This window comes from Panthera leo, chromosome A3 (genome assembly GCF_018350215.1).
Source record: "Panthera leo isolate Ple1 chromosome A3, P.leo_Ple1_pat1.1, whole genome shotgun sequence".
Taxonomy (NCBI): domain Eukaryota; kingdom Metazoa; phylum Chordata; class Mammalia; order Carnivora; family Felidae; genus Panthera; species Panthera leo.
In genome coordinates, this window is record NC_056681.1 from 42,508,746 (window position 1) to 42,530,907 (window position 22,162).

At 43.2% G+C, this 22,162-nt stretch overlaps 1 protein-coding gene across 2 annotated transcripts in view; it reads left to right on the forward strand.

Moving 5' to 3' along the window:
* PCSK2 (proprotein convertase subtilisin/kexin type 2) overlaps positions 1 to 22,162 on the forward strand; it is a 272,000-nt gene that overhangs the window by 199,465 nt on the left and 50,373 nt on the right. For both annotated transcript variants that reach the window (XM_042931671.1, XM_042931672.1), the window contains 2 exons: positions 607 to 683; positions 19,659 to 19,747. In XM_042931671.1, coding sequence (XP_042787605.1) covers positions 607 to 683; positions 19,659 to 19,747 — 166 coding nt within the window. The remainder of the gene's footprint in view (positions 1 to 606; positions 684 to 19,658; positions 19,748 to 22,162) is intronic.

The following is a 22,162-nucleotide window of genomic DNA, read 5'->3' on the forward strand; positions in this document are numbered from 1 at the left end:
GCTGTAAGTTATACAAGGGCGTTCCCATATCTGGCATAATCACTGGCATATATTAGACTCTGACCTTTGTTGAGTGACTCAATGAGGTTGATATTGTGCTGATGTTAGGGGCTTGGGCAGAGGTTTAACACCCATAAATATAAAGGACACAAGCCTAGGTCAGTCTGAAGCAGGGAGCCTTCTGCACAAAGCAAGAAAACTCCAGAGATTGCCTCACTTGTGACATAAGACCGAGAGCATTCTGACCATCAAGCCAAGGAAGCATAACATAAGTCCTGGATTCTAGGTGAAGCCCATTCACCCACAGATGGTAACTCAACTTAAAATGGAGACAGTCCTGGAGAGCACAGGACTCAAATTTGCTAGTTCATTGAGGGCCTGAAGCAGAATGGAATGAGGAAGTCTGGGAAGAGGATAAAGGGAGGGACAGAGAGATCCAAGGACACACCAGCTCTGTCACCCCTTTGCAAGGGCTGGCCCAGGGAGGAACATTAACACAGCACTCCACAGAGGACCTGTAAGCATCAGACAGTCATGTCTTGAAGCATCCTCTCTGGCCTGTCCACCTGGCTTGACTGACCTAATGAGACGCCTTGTGTTTTTCAGAACGCCGAAGCGAGCTATGACTTCAGCGGCAATGACCCCTACCCCTACCCTCGATACACAGACGACTGGTTCAACAGGTATACTGGGCCTCGGGGGCCACCTTTGACTTTAGATCTGGGGGTTTTGTTTGACTCTGTTTTGAAAACTTGGCTATTCCCAGGAAAATAATCTTAGTGCTTCCCTAAATTATACTGTGATTTTTCTCCGTCATAGCTACATTCTCTAAATTCTTGGATTTTGTTAATATGGCAATGTTCCTCTAGAATGGTCTTGGACTATTTTGTTTGGATGAGTTGGGAGTTATTTGCCACTTTACTAAAGATAGAAGATGGGGCGCCTGGGTGACTCAATCAGTTAAGCATCTGACTTCACCTCAGGTCATGGTCTCATGGTTTGTGAGTTCAAGCCCCGCACTGGGCTCTGTGCTGACAGCTCTGAGCCTGGAGCCTGCTTTGGATTCTATGTCTCCCTCTCTCTCTGCCCCTCAGTCTCTCTTTGTCTCTCTCTTAAAAATAAATAAACATTTTTAAAAAGACAAAAGAAAATAGAAATAATAAGAAATCCTTTTCAACCCACCATAAGATGATAAAAAACATGCTCGTTCCACTTGATCTGTTGAAGACAACTGTTTTGGCCCTCTGCTCTGTTTCTATGTGTTTTGGAAAAATGCTTCTGCTGTAACCTTATAAGGGCTCATGTAGTTCCTTGCAATGGAGCAGTAAGCATAATTGGCAAAGGTTTGAAGTATTTTTTTAATTGAGGCATAATCGACATATGACATTATACCAATTTCAGGTATACAACATAGCGATTTGATATTTGCATATGTCACAAGATGATCACTGCATTAAGTCTGGTTAGCATCTGACACCATGCATAGTACCAAAGAAATATTTTTTCTTGTTGATGAGGTCATTTAAGATCTATTCTCTTAGCCATTTCCAAATACACAATGCAGTGTCATCAACCCATAGGTTCGAAGCATTGCTTGGCGTCCTACCACGTTAACGTACCCAATGGTCCTTCCAAAGGTGTGACTTTTCTTCCACCTATTTTGCTACTAAACATGTAAACATGCAGTCTCTTTTTTCTCCAAGTAAAATTCTTGCCTTTACGGTTGATTGCATATGAGAGATATTGAGAAATAAAGTCGTGTGGCTTGCTTACTCAAAATCAGCTAGGTTTTAAACCTAGTGCTTCCCTATTATTGATGTTCTTGGATAAAGTTCATAAGAACATATGAACTTCAATTAATGGTATAACAATATGTGTACATCACTCTACTCATTTCTTTCACTTCCATGGCAAACGTGTGTAGGCAAAATAAATGTTTCCGTTCTCTGTTCGGTGAGAAGGAAACAGGCTCAGAGAGGTTGTGTGTCTCTTCCCTGGTCAGACTAGGATGTGTCAGAGCCAACACTTGAACCCAAGCTTCAGACAGGTTTTTAAATCCAAACTGTACCATTCTTTTATAAGCAACATTTTTATGATAAAAGACACAAAGCATGATGGCCAGACAGTGGCCAGATATGGGTCCCCAGTGGACCAGGTGACTTATACTCTGTCCCTACAGTCAGCAAGTTGACCAGAGTGTGACTGGGGGACACAAAAGGGCACATGAGTTGGGGGTTTGGCAATTACAAAAAATGCAGAAAAGAAGAAAGGAGAAAAACCAGTCACATTTGCAACATTTTAAAAAAGATCATTACCTATGTTCAACAGCACAATTTACTCTTCATCAGCTTCTTCTATGACAGCTTTAAAATTATCACGTCGTGTTCGAAAGGGTCTGCTTAGGAGATGAGGGTGTATCCCAAAGGTCTGAGAACTTCTGACATGAAGCATCTCATACCCTCCACAACTTACAACCCGACCTCCTAACTTACCCTTAGCAAATAAACACTTTTCAGACACAGAGATGTGAAGTCCCCAGACAGATGTCACTAAGCCAAGGGCAAGACCTAACGGGTAATGGTGGTTTGGAACATTGCACTGAGGAGGACCAAGAGGGGGTGCCCGGCTTCAACATGACTGCTTACCAGTTGTCCACATGACAGCAGGGCAGGAGCAATACATGTGTCACTTGTTCTCTCTACAGCTAGTAGGTACTAAATTAATCTTTGGTGGATTGATGCAGGCACAAAAATATAACCAACACAATGGTCCCCTCCCCCCCCCCCGCCCCACCACGGCCCATTTTCTGAACCCAGCACAATCACCCCAAGCAAGTCTCCCTGTGTGATATGCTGTAACAATATTCTTTAAACAAACAAACAAACAAACAAACAAACAAACAGAATTGGCTTCTATTTTAAATACTTTCATTTGCAAACTTGTTCTTGAAAGTTCAACTTTAAACTGGCTAAAATCGTCTAACTAGGGCAAATTGGGGCTTCTTGCAACACAATTCTTCATTGTCAGTGGTAAAAATTCCCCAGTGTCCGATTGCCTGCGACACAGTATAATGAATCAAGCATGTAGGATCTTTGCTTATTAGGAAGCCACTGACTCAAGACACAGGAGCCACTTTGACCTATAAATAGGGCTTTTCCCAATAAGCAAGTCATATTCAAAGATCCTTATCCACCATCTTGTTATTATAAAGACTGGATGGTACCAGTTCAAATCATGGCCTCTCGAAACATAATTATTATTGTAAATGCTTATGGAAGGAAAGTGGGTCAAAGTCCAAGCCCACACCACTAGCAGGACCTGTGGTCTGAAAATTTGGGTCCTGGAGATGATTCCTTCTTGGCCCAAGGAGAAGTTGAATATAACATCCTATCCATGCGTGTAGGATAAGTTTATTCAGAATTCCCTCTGGTTGAAATATTTGCCTGGGATTTTCTTCCATATAACTTAGGGCTTGGGACAGGAGGAAGGAGATGAGTGGAGGAATACAGAAAATAAAATGGTCATGGGTTAGTAAGTGTTAACGCTTATCATGGGTACATGAGATTTCCGCCTACTTTTGTAGATCTCTGGGGTTTTTTTTCCGTAATAAGAAGTAAATTTAAAAAGCATGGGGCATAATTTAGTTTGGTATTTATGAAACTATTAGCTTTGATATGCGAACTTCTGAGGAGCTTGCAAAATGTCCTATGAGTGGAGACAGATGCCCAAATCACCACAGTGCTAAGTGTAGCTAGGGCTAAAATAGCAGCTTATTAAGCAGTTACTGTGTTTAAGGCACTGTTTTCAGTGCTTTGCATGTATTAATTCAGTTAATTCTCATAATAAACCTTTGAAATAGCTATTATCAGGGCACAGTGGGTTGAGTGCCCGACTTCGGCTCAGGTCATGATCCCACGGTTCATGGGGTTCGAGCTGCATGTCTGTGCTGACAGCTCAGAGCCTGGAGCCTGCTTCTGATGTCTCCCTTGCTCTGTGCCCCTCCCCCACTCACACTCTGTCTCTCTCTATCTCAAAAATAAACATTAAATTAAAAAAAAAAAGAAATAACTCTTATCAGGACTATCCCCATTTTGAAAATGGAGGCATAGAAAGGCCAAGTAACTTGGACAAGGTCATACAGCTAATATGTGGTGGAGACAGGATTTGACACCAGTGACGGGGTCATTACACGCACTGCCTCATAACAAAGATGGCTTGGACAGTATGGAGCAATGCAAAATTATCTCTAGCCAGAGAAGCAGAGACAGGCTTCCCTGAACGGGTAGCATTTGCTCTAGGATTTGAAGGAAGGTAACTGGTAGAGTTAAGGGGTATATTCCAGGCTGAGGGTACAATTTAGGTGAAGGAGGGGAAGCAGGAGGTGCAGACATGTTCAGGAGGTAACCTGGACACCTGGCCTGGGAGTTACAGCCCGGGACAGGGGGCAGCATTCTAAGAAGGCTTCATGGAAGAGGTGTGCATCACACAGGCTTTAGGAGAAAGGAGGAAAGATTTTGTGATTGGGTCAGAAACTGGGCCCGAGGCATAGATGAGGATCCTTCTCTCACCGCACTCAGGGAATGTTGCTGCCCAGAGGCTCCGGGAGTCTTGAGCCAGCACCTGCCTTTGGCTGGAGCTGTGTTCGCTGCTGTGCCAGCATGAGTCTCTTGCCAGTTCTGCAGCCACAAAGGCATGCCGGTTTCTTCAGGTGCTCTCCTCTGGGCGTGAGCACCTTCAAGTGTGCATTTCTTCAAGAACCTATTTAAAACTCCCAGCCAAGGACCATTTATGAAAGCAAACTTCAGGCATATGCAGAACTGCTTTTAGAGGATGGGGATATTAGAATTTCTTGCCCGGTGCTAAATTTGACTTTGTAGGATTATTCCTTTTCAAGCAGAGCAAGTGTATTTATTCTACTGTGAACCATTTAATAATTACATGCAGTATCTGAGCTCTAGAGATATATTTGAAACACAGTTGAGAAATTTGCAAAGGGAGTAAATTTCCTCCTAGCTTGCAAGCAAGAAAATACAGATGGCCAAGCAAAGCAATAATATAGTAGTAGTAGTAATCCAAATTGCAAAAAGGTAGAAAATCATGCACATTTAATGAACCTCACTAATATGCAGAACAGATATAACCGACTTCCTATGTGGTATCAGGATCTAGCATGACATGTTTTTCTTCGCTGGCATTCAGTAAATGTTGATTGGCTGGTTGATAGATGGGCGGCACACCTTGTCAGCCACGCCGAGATGTTGAGTGGCCTTGACATCCGTCCACTTCAGAGCTTCCCGCTTCTTCCGAGGTTTGCAGCCCACGCTTTGTCAATAATTTTCCAGCCTTGCTCGGTTTTAGGTCAATGTTTGGTGATGCATTGCAGATCTGTATTCCATTACCGTGCTGCTGTCCATAAAAATCCCTCTTGCATAGCATTTCTTTGACAGGCATTCACCACTGAAATGTCATCCCTGCCATCGGCAATATTTATGGAGCATCACAAGGGTGCAGCACACTCTATCTATTAAGCCCTAAAGAGTAAGAGATTTGGGATTCGATGCAATTCCTGGCCACAAAAAGTTTACTATAAATTCAGGGAGAGAGAAGACATTTATTGCTCAAGCAACCCAAATGGGGGTGAGGGAAGGAAGAACAATAAATGGATACTGAGGAACATTTATCTCCACGTGGGCTTGTGTGATTGATAGCGTTAGTTAAACCTTCAAATAAGAAAGATCTAAAATAAAAAATAAAAAATAAAAAAAAATAATAAAAAAAGGGGGCGCCTGGGTGGCTCAGTCAGTTAGGCGTCCGACTTCGGCTCAGGTCATGATCTCACAGTCTGTGAGTTCGAGCCCCACGTCGGGCTCTGTGCTGACAGCTCAGAGCCTGGAGCCTGCTTCAGATGCTGTGTCTTCCTCTCTCTCTGCCTCTCTACCGATTACACTCTGTCTCTCTCTGTCTCAAAAATAAAGAAACATTAAAAAAAAAAAAAAGAAAGATCTTTAGTGATTAACTTTTTTTCTTATTAAAAGTCATATTTCATTTTGAAGAACTCTATGTGACAGGCCAAAAATGAACATGTGAGAAAAACGGCCATCTCTGGTTGGTTATTTGCCCGTTGATGGAAACCAATACTTTACCCTGGTGACATTTAATGGTTTAGAAATGCATGAACATCTTTCCCGTCTGTCTTTATGAACTAATTCTGAAATCACCTCCTGGATAATAAAATTTAAACTGCTTTCAAAGACCTAATCTAACTTTTTCTCTCATGTGAGCTTTGAGAAAACCTCATAAGCCCATATTAGTTCAAATGTGGCTGCTTGTAATCAACTGTCTCTCTATCCAAATCAGAACACAGTGAAATCCAACACAGTTTAACTTTGTGAGCTATACTGAGCCATCGGAGAAATACCATATACTTGTTTTTTAAAGTTTATTTATTTTTGAGAGAGAGCGTGGGCGCACCTGCGCACAAGTTGGGAAGGGGCAGAGAGAGAGGGAGAGAATCCCAAGCAGGCTCCATGTTTGACAGCTCACAGCCCCATATGGGGCTCAATCTCACAAATCATGAGATCGTGACCTGAGCCAAAATCAAGAGTCCAACGCTTAATCGACTGAGCCACCCAGGCACCCCCACAAAGTTTTTTTAAAACATTTCTGGTCCCTTACCTGGATTAGGCAAGTCTTCATTATTTAAATTTTTCCCCTCAGCTAAAAGAAATAGACATAACACAGATTTGGGGGTTATGGAGAGAATTATATAGATCATAGAAGAAATCTGCATGTTGGTATTGTTATTTCTACTTTGGAAACAAATGTTATGCATGCCATATAGGTAGATTCTATGGTACTCAGGTGGCAATAATTCTTTCCTTATGGGAGAAAAACACAGCAGATTATGATGGACAAATGTAGTGTCATGTTAATTGCTTGGCATAGATTAAGTGATCCCTGAATCAGTTCCCCCTATCTGTAAACTGGGCCTGAAACTCCACCATGGAAGTTTGTATAAGGGACTAGAGACACATACTTGGTTCAGAGCATGACACGTGGTAGGCATTTCCTAAATGGCAGCAAATATTAATTGTGAAATGCAGTGAAGGGATGTCTATAGGAGCTAAGTCAAAGATTCCCCAACTAGATACAAAACGAGGGGAGTTTCTTCCAAAGGAGTTAATGGATGACCCAACACTTCACCCATCTTTCTTAGCCCTTCATTCTCTCATCTGAGCCTTTGACATGAGACAACAGTAGCTCAAGGTTAAACTTTCTGGAGAGAGTCTGGTGTCTCTGTTTCTGCAGTGCTGATTAAAAGAAGAGTTATATCCGGAGATAGCTTAAATGCATGAAACAAGATTGATCTGTGGGGAAAATTGAAGAGCCTAGCATCTAGCATCAGAAAGATGGAATGCCTCTTCACTTCTCCAGAAAGTACTAGATGATTGTAAGCAGACCCAAGGTTTTCCCCAGAAGCAGCTCTACATGCTTACCTATCCAAACCTTTGGGCTTACTCCAAAGTCTTACCCTGTAGAGACCTTTGGATATGAGCCAGGAAACATGACTGATCTCTGCATTTCATGTGACATGAAAGCTTCTTTTTCCAAAGACATGGCTGAACAGACCGTAGCTAGCCATATAGAGCTCTGTTTATGTAAGAATCTGTATAGACCTAGGGAGACTGGAGTCTGGAAGGCAAAGACAGCCTCATGTCCATGAACCTGGCCAAGTTTCTCACTGGCTTGCTGAATGAATTCCCCATATCTCCAGTATCTCTGTGAATCCAGAGCCCTAAAACATCATTATAAGACTTGGTTGTGGGATATAGAGCTAAGGAGCCCATTAAAGCAACCAAGGGAACAATAACGAGGAAAGAGCCCAAAGGAAGAGAGGAAGAAAAGGAAAAAATACCCTGCAACTCAAACTAAGCCTACAAACTAACATTCCAAAATATCTGGAAAAAAACACATCAAACACAATTTAAAAATCAGGACATGAATTTATACCAGGTGAAATTAGTTTTATGGAAAGACTTGAAAAAGACAATAAAGCAAGTTATGTTATGTTTGCTTCGAGGGATAAATGCATGGATAACATCCATTTAAAAAGAAAAATAAATGATGGGGAAACACAAGCAAAAATAAACATGAATATAAAAAAGGAACCAGGGGCGCCTGGGTGGCGCAGTCGGTTAAGCGTCCGACTTCAGCCAGGTCACGATCTCGCGGTCTGTGAGTTCGAGCCCCGCGTCAGGCTCTGGGCTGATGGCTCGGAGCCTGGAGCCTGTTTCCAATTCTGTGTGTCTCCCTCTCTCTCTGCCCCTCCCCCGTTCATGCTCTGTCTCTCTCTGTCCCAAAAATAAATAAAAAACGTTGAAAAAAAAAAATAAAAATAAAAAAATAAAAAAGGAACCAATTGCACTTGGAATGAAGTCTCAACGAATGTGATAACATCTAGCCTGGGTGCAGTTGAAGAGATAATTATTGAATTGAAGATAAACACCGTTTATTAAAAATCTACAGCAAACGTGCTTCTTCTGGACGGCTGGGGGAGTAGAGTTGACATACAATGCTATTTATTTTTGAGAGAGAGAGAACGTGTGTGTGAGGTGGGGAGGGGCAGAGAGAGAGGGAGACACAGGATCCAAAGCAAGCTCTGTGCTGACAGCAGACAGCCCAATGTGGGGCTTGAACTCACGAACCGTGAGATCATGACCTGAGCCGAAGTCAGAGGCATAACCTCCTGAGCCACCCAGGTGCCCCTACAAACATTATTCTTAATGCTGAAACTTTGATGGCACTCTCTTTAATGCTGGATGAAATAAGAATTCTGCCTATCTCTCTTTTATCTGACACCATGCCACATCTCATAGCCAATGAAATCATTGTAAATCTAAGGAAAGATACATGAGAACATTAAGGAGAAAATTATAAAATTTAGAAAAGACATAGAAGTCCTGAATGAATGGCGTTGCCTACTAAGTTCACAGATGGGAGGATGGAACCGTATAAAGATATGAAGTTAATTCAATGCAATTTCAACTAAAGTCTCAATAGTATTTTTCTGTGAAACTAGAAAATCTGATCCTAAAATTGATATGGTACAGCAAAGGGTCATGAATACAATAAGAAGACAAAGAAAGAGGAGGAGGAGGAGGAGAATGAAAATGAAGAAGACATAAAAGGGGAAGATGAACCACGACAGCAAGGTGGGGAAATTCTACCTGCCACATATCAAACATTACAAAACCATCATAATTGTGAGAGAACGGCGTTAGCACACGGAGTGAAAAAAAGATCAAAGAAACAGGATAGAAAACCCAGAGGCAGACCACCACATAAAAGAATCTTAATATGGCCAAGATGGCAATAAACACAATGGAAAAAGGATGATGTAGTGATATTCGATAAATGGTGCTAGTTATTCATATGGGAAAATAGGTATCACGCACAGAGCGTAAACAGATTCTAGGGAAATGAAGACCTAAATGTATATAAATCTTTTAGAAGTAAACTGTAAGAAAATGTCCTTATGACCCTGGAATAGGAGTGGCTTCCTTAAACAAGACACTAGGCCACAAGGAAAAGGAAAATATTGAGAAAGCTAAGTTAAAATTAAACATTTTGGTTCAAAATCACAATAAACAAAGTTAAAAGACAAGCCACAGACCAGGAGCTTATGTGCAACAAGTTCTACGAAACAAAAGGGTTAGTATCCAATAAAGAACAGCTACGAATCAGGGGCACCGGGGCAGCTCAGCTGCTTAAGTGTCTGACTTTTGGTTTTGGCTCAGGCCATGATCTCCCAGTTCGTGGGATTGAGTCCCATGTCAGGCTCTGTGCTGACAGCGCGGAGCCTGCTTGGGATTCTCTTTCTCCCTCTCTCTCTGCCCCTCCTCTGCTCTCTCTCTCTCTCTTTCTCTCAAAGTAAATAAATAAATGTATATATATTTTTTTAAAAAAGAACAGCTACAAGTCAATGAAAAAAAATAACTCCATAGAAAAAATGGACCAAGGTTATATGCAGATGATTAACAGAACACCTGAGCTAACTTGTGTATGAAAAGATGCTCAACATTCCTAGTAATGAGGAAATTGCAAAGTGAAACAATGAAATACCATTTCACAACCTTTGGATAAGCAAAAAAGGTCAAGTTTGATGATACTAAATGCTGGCACTCTCCCACTCTGCAGGAGGTCATATATATTCAAAGAACCTGTTTTCACCTTTACATACATATCCTAGAGGAACGGTCACAAACGTGCACCGGGTAATAACGCACAAGAATGTTTCCTTTCAAATTATTTGTAAGAGCAAGCAAATTGCAAACAATCCAAATGCCTGTCCCTAGGAGGACAAACAAGTAAATTGCAGCCTGTCTATAAATGGACTACACACAGTGCTGCTACACAGCACTAAAAATGAACGCACCAGAGTCTATGAATGAACGTCAGAAATTCAAGAGCAAAAAGCAAATTTTAAGAAGATTGTATACAAGGAAACACGTATACTGAGTTGGAAAACAAGCAAGTAGTGGCATATATGCTTATGTACATCTGATTATAAAGTAATTGTATAGAAACATGCACAGGGATTCCAAGGATCACCTGGGTACAGTGGTCACTTACGAGGAAGCAAAGAGAGGTATGGGCCCAGGGAGGTCTTCGAGTGAATCTGTAAATGTTTATTTCTTGAAAAAATAGTTATCCCGGGGCGCCTGGGTGGCTCAGTCGGTTAAGCGTCCGACTTCGGCTCAGGTCATGATCTCGCGGTCCGTGGGTTCAAGCCCCGCGTCGGGCTCTGTGCTGACAGCTCAGAGCCTGGAGCCTGTTTCAGATTCTGTGTCTCCCTCTTTCTCTGACCCTCCCCTGTTCATGCTCTCTCTCTCTGTCTCAAAAATAAATAAATATTAAAAAAAAATTTAAAAAAATAGTTATCCCTATATAAAAATACATGGAATGCACCCTTGTAATTATACACTCCTTTGGTCATGAGAATATCCAGGGTGCCTTAATTAGTCATGCACAGAACTCCACACTTTGCTTTGCTCAGGAAGATGGGGATTAGACCAGAGACTGTAACCGTACTACATATTCGCTCTGCTGTTTAATTTTGTGCCGTGACCAGAGTCTCTGTGACAAATGGGGTATGTGTTCTTTATTCTACCTGCCCTTGTGTTCCTTCAAGGGTTCGTTTTCCTCAAGGCATATGCTTTAAAATTAAGAACTATATGGTCTATCATAGAATGAAAGTAGGTACATGGTTGAACGAGATTTAATTTACCCTCATGGGAAAACTGAAGGTATCTTAAGAGAACAACATTAGAAGTGCTCATTATATCACCAAATCTTGCTGAATGACACCCCTGTTCCCAAAATGTCTCTTGAATCAATTTCCTATTTTCTCTGCACACTGCCACTGCCTTAGTTTTCATTCTACCATCACAGCAAGGGCTTTGTATTCCTGCTCTCTCTGAAAAACTACTACCATTTTGTTAGTTACATTATGTGTGATCATGGCATTGTGGTTATCTAGGATACTAGCATTTTTGTACAGATATATTAAGCAATTTGAGGGGGGGTGAATCTGTATTTTTCTTTAGGCTGATTTGCAAAAAAAGCTTAATCAAATATGGCATAATATTAATTGTACACGCCTGCACAAGACTAAAGAATAAAAATAACCAAATGTCTATCAGTAGATGGCTGATCTAATAAGCTATAGCATACTCACACAAAAAAATCTGAAGTATGGGAAACATTTGGCTTTGATAGAGTTGGGTGGTAGCCATATGAGATTCATATGCAATTATGTTATTCATTGAATTTGTTTGTATTTTTTTAAGTTTATTTATTTTGATAGAAAGAGAGAGAGGGGGGCAGAGGCAGAAAGAGAGGGAGAGAGAGAATCCCAAGCAGGTTCCATACTGTCAGCACAGAGCCTGATGTGGGGCTCGATCCCACAAACTGTGAGATCATGACCTGAGCAGACATCAAGAGTCAGATGCTTACTGACTGAGCCACCCATGTCCCCTGTTTGTATTTTTTAAATAATAATAATAATAATAATAACAGGGTACATGGGTGGCTCAGTCAGTTAAGCATCTGACTTTGGCTTAGGTCACGATCTCACAGTTTGTGAGTTCAAGCCCAGCATCAGGCTCTTTGCTATCAGCACCTAGCCTGCTGTGGATTCTCCATCCCCTTCTCTCTCTGCCACTCCCCCACCCATGCTCTCTCTCACAAATAAATAAACATTAAAATAAAAATAATAATAATAGGGGCACCTGGGTGGCTCAGTTGGTAAAGCATCCAACTTCGGCTCAGGTCATGACCTCATGGCTCATAAGTTTGAGCCCCACGTTGGGCTCTGTGCTGACAGCTCAGAACCTGGAGCCTGCTTCCGATTCTGTGCCCCTCTCTCACTCTGCCCCTCCCCCACTAGTGCTTGGTCTCTCTCTCTCTCTCTCTCTCTCTCAAGAATAAATAAAACATTAAAAAATTTTTAATAATAATAATAATAATAATAGTAAACATAAACTGAGCCAAAATAGAAACACCAAAATGTCATCCAGGTCTCATGCCATTAACAGAATCACTTCTGCTCACCAGCCTCAGAAGGTCCATTAAATCGGCCAATGCCCAAAGGCCCTCCCACACACCACACAAACCTCAGAGGAGGGTAGAGAATAAGAGATCAGACAAGATAGACTTTTTTCTGCTCTTCGAGGATGGCCTTATTCTGATGCTTGTCATCCAACATCCTTGCTGTCCCCCTTGTTGTCATCTGTTTGGTCCTTACGGTATCTTTCAAATTCGTTTCTTTCAGTTACTATTTGAATGTCTCCTTCCAGATAAGAGATCAAGCAGCAACTACTAATATAAATATGGTAGAACTATTCAATAAGATTAAAATCAAAGTTTACTAGTTCAGGGGCGCCCAGGTGGCTCAGTCAGTTAAGTGTCCAACTTCGGCTCAGGTCATGATCTCACGGTTCATGGGTTCAAGCCCCGCATCGGGCTCTATGGTGACAGCTCGGAGCCCAGAGCCCGCTTCGGATTCTGTGTCTCCCTCTCTCTCTGCCCCTCTCCCACTCACACTCTGTCTCTCCATCTCAAAAATAAATAAACATTCAAAAATAAATTTTTTTTAAGTTTACAAGTTCAGGTTATTCCAGCACCTATAAGAAATACATCCCCAAATCTTAGTGGCTTAACACAATAAAAGTTATTTATAATTCACCTACCAGTTCCTGCACGTCTTCTGGAGGAACAGCTGCCCTCCAAGCAGCGATTCAGGGATGTGGGCTTCTTTCATCTGTGACACACATTTCCAAAGTTACCATGCTTGTCCACGTCAAACTAAAAGAGGGGAAAGAGCACAGATAGACACTCGTGGGTGGTATTTATGCCCCGACACAGCATGCATCCGTGTGCCTCCATCACGTTAGCATAATCCAGTCATATGGCTGCATGCCAGTGCAAGGGAGACCTGGAAATGGAGCTTAGCTGGATCCCAGAAAGAAAAGAAAATGAGTTTAGTGATCAGTTAGCATTTTCTGCCAGCAACAAAAATCATGTTGCAAAGTAACAGATAATGTTGTACCAGAAAACCTGGCCAGTGGTACCAACAGATGAGTGAGCTAAAGAACCAGTGAAAACTCAGTTACTTTTTGTATTGGTCGGGGTCCTCCAGAGAAACAGAACCAAAAGGATATGGAGAGAGAGAGAGAGAGAGAGAGAGAGAGAGAGAGAGATTTATTATAGAAAATTGGCGCATGCAATGATGGAGACTGGCAAACCCAAAATCTGCAGCACGGGCTGGCAAGCTGGAGACCCAGGAGAGCTGACGTTCCAGTTCAAGTCCAAAGGCAGCCTCCTGCAGACCCAGAAAGAGGCAATGTTGCAGATGAAGTCCAAAGGCTGTCTGCTGGAGAATTCTCTCTTGCTCAGGAAGGTCACTCTTCTTGTTCTATTTAGGCCTTCAACTGATTGGATGAGGCCCACCTGCATTAAGGTGCTGCACAATCTGCTTTACTCAAAGTCCACCAATTTAAATGTTAATCTTATCCAGAGGCACCTGGGTGGCTCAGTCGGTTAAGTGTCTGACTCCTGATTTCAGCTCAGGTCATAATCTCACGGTTTGTGAGTTTGCACCCCATGTTGGGCTCTGTGCTGACAGTGCAGAACCTGCTTGGGGTTTTCTCTTTCTCCTTTTCTCTCTCTCGCTCTGCCCCTCCCACACACACTTTCTCTCTCTCTCTCCCCCCCCCTCAAAATAAATAAACTTTAAAAAAAATGTTAATGTTATCTAAAACACCCGCACAGAAACACCCAGAATAATGTTTGACCGCATATCTGAGCACCCCTTGGTCCAGCCACGTTGACACATAAAATTAACTGTCACGCTTTCTGTCCGCACTTTTCTGTTAGTCAGGAATAGATGATAGTCAAGGGTTCTGGGTAAGAGCAGGGGTTTGGGAACATTCACCTGAGTGTGAATTCTGCTACTGCCTCCTACGTGAAAAGTGACTTATTATCCCTGTGCCTCGGATTCCTCTTTTTGTAAACGGGGACAATAACAGAGGTGCTGAGGCACCCCTCTCAGCACAGTGCTCAACCCTCAGTAGGTATCAATAAATGAGAGTTGTTATATTCGTTTTACTCAGTATACCTACACTATGCCTTGAACGGAGTGCATACAGAAGGACATGACTTTGGCTAGGGAGGGCGAGAGGGATGACCAAATCCCTTTAGCGAAAGGCCAGCGATGTGGAAAGGAGGGGTGTACCTGGGCTGTCTCTTTGGAGATCCCCAGGGTCGGGGCCGTGCTTCAGGTGTTCACTTGGATACCTCTACAGCCGCTGCAGTTCTTTGGGGAAGCCCCAGTCATCATGAGAGTCCAGCTTTGAACCCCAATCCCCCATAAGTTAAGCATGGGTTGTCCCTGTAGCCTTGTTTGTTTATGTGTGAGTTATCGATCGCCAAATAATGTCACATGACAAATCGTCCCAAAAGTTAGTAGAGTCAGCTAGGCAATTCTGTTGACCTGGACCAGGCTCGGGTTTGTGGCTGGGCTCACCCATGCATCCACGGTCAGCCTGCAGGGTGGCTGGGAGCCAGTTGATAGGATGCCCTCTCTCACATGTCTGGAGGACAGGTGGCCGTCAGCTGGGGGACCTGGGGTCGTGGCTGCATGGGTTTCATCACTTAATAGGCTTACCCAGGCTTGTCCACACGCACCTAGGCAGGGTCTCAAGCTGAGGGGTAAGCTCCCCATTTCTACCACCTTGTTTTGGCCACAGCAGGTCACAAGTCCAGCCAGATTCAAGGGAGGCGGGAAACAGGCTTCACCTCTTCATGGAAGGAGCAAGAAAAGCACATTGTCAAGGGCACGGACTCGGAAGAGTGGTGGGTTGGGGCCATTTTGGCAACACATCTGTGACTCTACCACCTGCCTCCCTCCCATTAGCCTCAGTTAGAAGGAGGCCGACTGAGCGGCTGATATGTGTTCCTCACCCCCTATAGCTCCACATCTGACAGACATATGTTTTATTCTAGAAGCGAGAGGGAGCTACCGAACTTTCTCAAGAAAGCAAAGAGGCCAAATGAAAATGGATTTGGAAAAAGATTTTCCTGACTTTCGGGGGAGCAGGCACGCTTGTCTGAGACAATCAGGAAGGCAGGAGACAGGGGGAAGGCATTGGAGGCAGTGGGAACAGAGCCTGTGAAGCCCCAGGGGTGTGGAAAGACATGGTGCCATGAACAATTATAGGGAACTGCCACTAGTTGTTTATAATTAGTGTTGCCTAATTTAGCAATGAAGCGTTTCTTCCCATATGTTCCTTTGGAGAGCCCACAACGCTTGTCTCCCCGCTTAAAGGCCAAAATTAAGGCTATGGAAGCACTTTAGTGCTTTAGTTCGCTCCAGCCAGTTCACACACATTCATCCACTAGCCTTTGGGGAGCAGTCTAGGGCAAAGATAGGAGCGTAGGGGGGCGGTTCAGTAACCGAGTGTTGGTCTCAGCCCCGCCCCAGCCATCTTCTAGCTGTGCGCCTTCGGGCCAGCACCTCTGAGACTCAGCTCTGATGTCTGTGAAACAGGGCCGTGGTTTCTCATAGCCCTCCCGGGAGGCCTGAAGGGGGCGAGGCGAGCAAGGCACTGAGCACCGCATCTGGTAGTAGATAACGGCCTAGTGAGTGGCCGATGGGTATTCGTTTCCCTGCCTCCTTCGTCACCTGGAACAGGGCTCCCCTCACGATGAGGCCATCCGTGTTCTCCGAGGATGCTGGCACAACTGACTATCCCAGGCAAGGTCTAATTGCACACGTCAGCTCTCGGAGAGGAGATCTTGACAGGGCTAATTATTAAATAATAAGGAAATTAGTGCTTAGCCAAATTAGACATGGCATTGATTTTTAAGCTTTTATTTCAATATTTATATGTTCAGGGGAGCCTGGGTGGCTCAGTCGGTTAAGCGGCTGATTGCGGCTCAGGTCATGATCTCACAGTTCGTGGATTTGAGCCCTGTGTTGGGCTCTGCACTGACAGCTCGGAGCCTGGAGCCTGCTTCAGATTCTGTGTCTCCCTCGCTCTCTGTCCCTCCCTTGCTTGTGCTCTGTCTCCCAATCTCTCTCGAAAATAAACATTAAAAAAATAAAAAATAATTTAATTTAATCAGTATCCATTAAATTCCATTTTAAAAAATACATGTGCATATATGTAAAGGATATATATATGCACTTTATATCTGGTAGGTACTTTATATAAGCATGTATTTAAATATATGGATTATATAGAATGTATGAGTATATATTATATATAAATATATCATTATATACTTAATTATGTACTTTTCTTTTTTTCTTTTTTTTTCAATATATGAAGTTTATTGTCAAATTGGTTTCCATACAATACCCAGTGCTCATCCCAAAAGGTGCCCTCCTCAATACCCATCACCCACCCTCCCCACCCTCCCACCCCCCATCAACCCTCAGTTTGTTCTCAGTTTTTAAGAGTCTCTTATGCTTTGGCTCTCTTCCAATTATGTACTTTTAAAGTAGATCTATGAATCAACATAAAGAATGTACGTATGTCAGGGGCACCTGGGTGGCTCCATCGGTTGGGCATCCAACGTCGGCTCAGGTCATGATCTCACAGTTTGTGAGTTCAAGCCCCGCATCAGGCTCTGTGCTGACAGCTCAGAGCCTGGAGCCTGCTTCGAATTTTGTGTCTCCCTCTCTCTGTACCACCCCCATCACGCTCTCTCTCTCAAAAATAAACACTAAAAACATTTTTAAAAGAATGTACATATTTCATTATATGTATATATACAAATATACATATATATATATATATATATATATATATATATATACACATATACACACATATGTGTGTGCTTCCGTGCTGCTTTTCAGAACTTTATTTAGCAATTCCTTCAGCATTTGGAATAAGGTCCTTCAGCATTTGGAATAGGTGGCTATGAAAATCTCATCCGTGGTAGACTGAGCACCTTCTCAAAAATTTCAAATGTGATCCACAGAAAACTTAAAGACAAGTAGACAGCTATGTGTACAGCACTTTGTTTCATAGATTTTTTTTAGGGCCATCCTCTGCCCTTGTAACTACACAGTTTACCTGAACACAATATACAGATTTCATTCTTGTTCCAAAGGACATTTGGAGCCCATGAAAGATGTAGCCTTTATGGAGGTAGGATTTACTTTCTTTTTTAATTTATTTTTTTTTTTTTTTACTGTTTATTCATTTTTGAGAGAGAGAGAGAGAGAGAGAGAGAGAGGGAATGAGCAGGGGAGGAGCAGAGAGAGGGAAACAGAGGATCCAAAACAGACTCTATCTACACTGACCGCAGTGAGCCAGATGTGGGACTTGACCTCATGAACCCCGAGATCATGACCTGAGCTGAAGTCAGACGCTCAGCCGACTGAGCCACCCAGGGACCCCCACTTTTGCTCATACAATATATGATGAGTATATAATAATATATATATATATATATATATATATATATATATATATATATATATATATCCCCCTCCCCATACCCAGTCCTCGGGTGTGGTTCTTTAAGGGCTGAAACAATAGCTTTGCTTGCCCCAAGAGGATGATGCAAACAGCACACTAGTCAACAATTTAGAAATCTAAACTCCTAGGGCCATGCAGCCAATAAACCCCTTCACCCATGTTTCCTTATCGTATTTGGAAAAGCCAACGCTCACCGCCCTGTCCCTTCAGCAGGCGGTGCTGACACTCTTCCAGCAGAGCGGATAATGTGGCCCAGTTATTCCTTTAGCTGCTTCATGGACCATTAGAATGGACTTTTGGGGACTGGGGACCAGTAGTTTCAGAGGACTTGTACCTTCGGAACCTCCCACATCTTGAATGCTGTTTAGGGCTAGAACACAACACTCTGATAGGCTCAGAGTTTGTGCTGGTTTCAGTTGTCCATTGTGGCTTAACAAACTACCCCAAAACTTGGTGGCCTAAAAAAAAACGAACACTTATTTGCTCACAGACCCGTAAGCTGGGCAGGAACAGCCAGTCTCCCTCCACGTGCCGCCCACCGGGGTGATCTAGCGAGGTCTGGAGGAGGAGGGCATCATCCCTCACGTGCCAGGAGCCTCATCTGAGGTGTTGGAATGGCAGAAATTGCTGGGTCTTTCTCTCTCTCTCTCTCTCCCCCCACGTGGTCTCGTCCACTTGTAGGCTAGCCCAGGCTCCCCTCGTTGACACCTGGCACCAAGCTGTCAGCCCTCTTACAAAGTGATACATCACATCTCCACTGTGCTCTGTGGGTCAAAGCAAGTCCCCAGGCCAGCTCAATCCAACGGGAGGGGAAATGCACACGGGACAGATAGAACTGTTTGGAACCCTTTAGTCGAAGGCAGGAGAGAGCAAAACAAGAAGGACAAAAATTAGTGGTGTCTGTTCCCGATAACGTTCTAGAACATAAGCCATGGGAAGGCCTTGCTCAGACTCGTAAGGCTGGGAAAACCTTGGAAAGGTTATCTAATGCCTGGTGGGGCTCCTTAATCTGGTCAGCCTCAAAGGTTCTGTGAGTCCCTTGAAATCGCATGCAAAATGTTGCCAACACATGCTTTCTTATTCCTGGAGGAAGGTGGGAATCTATAGCATTCCATACGCCCTCCAAGGAAGCTATCTTCCAGAAGAGGTAGGTAACCATTATCCTATACCTGACAGGCAGCCTTGCATGACTGTGTAGAGAACCAGCCTTGAAAATAACCACTAGTCCACAATCCTAGTTCTCCAACCACTAGGAAGTGCTGAAGTGTTGTGATCCGACCAGCACACACGTGTCCTCTCATGCTTGGTGTTTCCTGGAAGCCTCTAAGTGTATTTTCTGCAGGAAGACACTTCAGATTTGAAAGTAAAGATCAGATTTCAAGGTGGAAAATGCTCTGAGAAGCCTCCTTCTTGTAGAAGCAGGTCAAGGTCAGGAAAATAGGTGGAAGGGGAGAGGGGGAAGAAAGGCGATACACAGAAGGAAAATCTGCCAGCTCCGGCTAACCAGACCATCGACAGCAAATTGCTTCCAGTTGATAGAATTTAAGGAACCTCCCCCAGAGTCTTTTGATGCCGTGTCTAACTTCCCTCTATTTTTCTCCACAGCCATGGGACCCGATGTGCAGGGGAGGTTTCTGCCGCAGCCAACAACAATATCTGTGGGGTCGGAGTGGCATACAACTCCAAGGTTGCAGGTAAGCTGTCCCTGCCAAACAGCAGGTGCCATGAGCCAGAAGGCATCACACTGCGGTCTCCAGCCTGGCCAGGACCTGGCAAAAAAAATCCCACTGGAGCAGCAGGGCTGGGTCCAATAGCTTTAGCAAGAGTGAAAAAGACAATCTTTTTAATCGATCTGGCAGTATCAATAAACTCAGATTTTTTTTCGAGTGTAACATAAATACAGAAAAGGGCATGGCTCATGAGCTCAGTGAGTTTTCACAACCCACCACATCCAAGGAAACCATCAAGAAACAAAACATCGCAGGCACCCCAAAGGCCTTGTCATGTCCCCTCCCAGTTACTACCCATATACACAAGAATAACCCTGATCCTGGGGCGCCTGGGTGGCTCAGTCAGTTAAGCATCTGACTCTTGGTTTCGGCTCAGGTCATGATTTCACAGTTCGTGGGTTCGAGTCCTGCATCAGGCTCTGTGCCAAAAGTGCAGAACCTGCTTGGGATTCTCTCTCCCTCCCTCTCTCTCTGCTCATCCCCTACTCAGACTCTTTCTCTCTGTCAAAATAAAAAGAAAGAAAGAAAGAAAGAAAGAAAGAAAGAAAGAAAGAAAGAAAGAAGAAAGAAAATGAGTAACCATGATCCCGATTACTAACAACAAAAACTGGTTATTGCCAATTTTTAAACTTTAATATAAATGGAATTGCACTGCTGTACTCTTTTGTGTCATTATCAACAAGACTCAAATAAAGACTGTAGAATATAAAGAGATGCATACAAATTATTGTAAACATACTCAAAACTCTAAAAAACGGTTTTTTACACAGTGCATCTCATCTTTAAGGAAATATATTCTACCTAAACCTTTGTATCATGTTCCACAGGAAGGACATTTGACAATTTCATCCTAAAGGCAGCTTTAGAAATGACGTGGCAGATCACTAGAAACTTAGAAACCAACATCTTCCTCTCAAAAAAGAGAGGGAGTGAGAAGGAGGGGTTCATAAGCTGTCAACAAGATGCAGGAGAATGGAGTGACTCCTGGCACATTCCAAGTTTTGCATCAAATGGGTTCTTAATTTGTTCAGGCTGAGTCACTCAACCTTGTTTTTCTTTTTTTTACAACTGTCTTGGTATTTTTTTTCCTAGCAATTTAAGAGAACCATAAACATACTTTGTGCTGACGCTTGCATTTCCAGGGACCTAAATAAAGCAAGAACAACCTATACAAACCCACCACCAACCTCTTTCAACACTGTTTGCTAAGAGGCTTGCTGGGTGCTGAATTTCACAAAAGAATCCATCTGGAGAGTTCTGAAATACAAAATAGGGGAAGCTTTGCCCCTTGGGTTTCTGCTCTCTCTAGTTTGTATGCATTCAAAATGCTGGCATTAAAATGTCAGGAGCCATTATGAGCTCAGGGGAAAGAATAACACTCAGTTAATATTTTATAAGCCAGGCTCATACCTTGGGTGGTATCTGAGGCGAGGTGGGTTCCCCATCCACAGGACAGAACTGGAGGCAACTGAAAACTTCAAACCTGGATTTCCCATTCACAATTATGGTTTTCAAAATAATTTGGATCCCAAAGTACAGTTTCAAAATACTTTTGGAGCCTGAAGTAACTGGGCTTTTTTGAACAGGGATTCTTAGAACTAGTCCCTGCAAAATTGAGTTAAGAGCAGCTCAAGCGTTAGGAGGGTTCACTGGGGTCCCTTTCTCCATCTGCCTTCTATCCTTTTCTCTCCTAGTATTTGCACTCTGAAAACATCTGAGCAGCTCACCAAATGTACCTCATTTTCCTGTTCTTTTCATTGGAATTCCCTAAAAGGGAAGCGTGAGACAAAGATTTGAGTGTGTTAACCTAAGAAATAAAAGAGCCAGTTATCTTACCAGCAAAACAGGTTTACATTTATGACAACAGAGAATGGCAATTCAGGACGTGCAAGCTATAGCAAAACCACAGGCAATTCCCACAAAGCAGAAGAATGTCATTTTAGGGAGAAGAAAGTTGAGAGGGGTTGTTTTGAATGGAAGTCCATTGGAGAAAAGCAGGAGTTTGGGGTGAGGGTGGTTTCTTTTTGGCTGAGTTGCGCGCATAGTCAGTTTCTCATAGGAGATGCAATGTACATCTTTTCCAGTTGGGGCTGGAAAGTATTGATTTTTTCCTGCTGACAATTCTGCTGGGATCTGTAATTGACGATTCTTCCTGTAATTGATATTGAGTGATATGGCTCCCCCTTCTGGACTCCTGATTCCATTTTAGTGAGGGCTCCCTTTATGAATTGCTTACAGGAGCAAGGAGTTTCTTTGGGAGGGTGATCCCAGGAAGCCAGAGAGAAGAGGAAGAGAGGCGGCTAAGGGAGGGAAGCCAACAAAGGGTGTGTAGATGAGCTGAGGACAAGCAGGGCTCTGAGGGACTATAGAATTGCACCC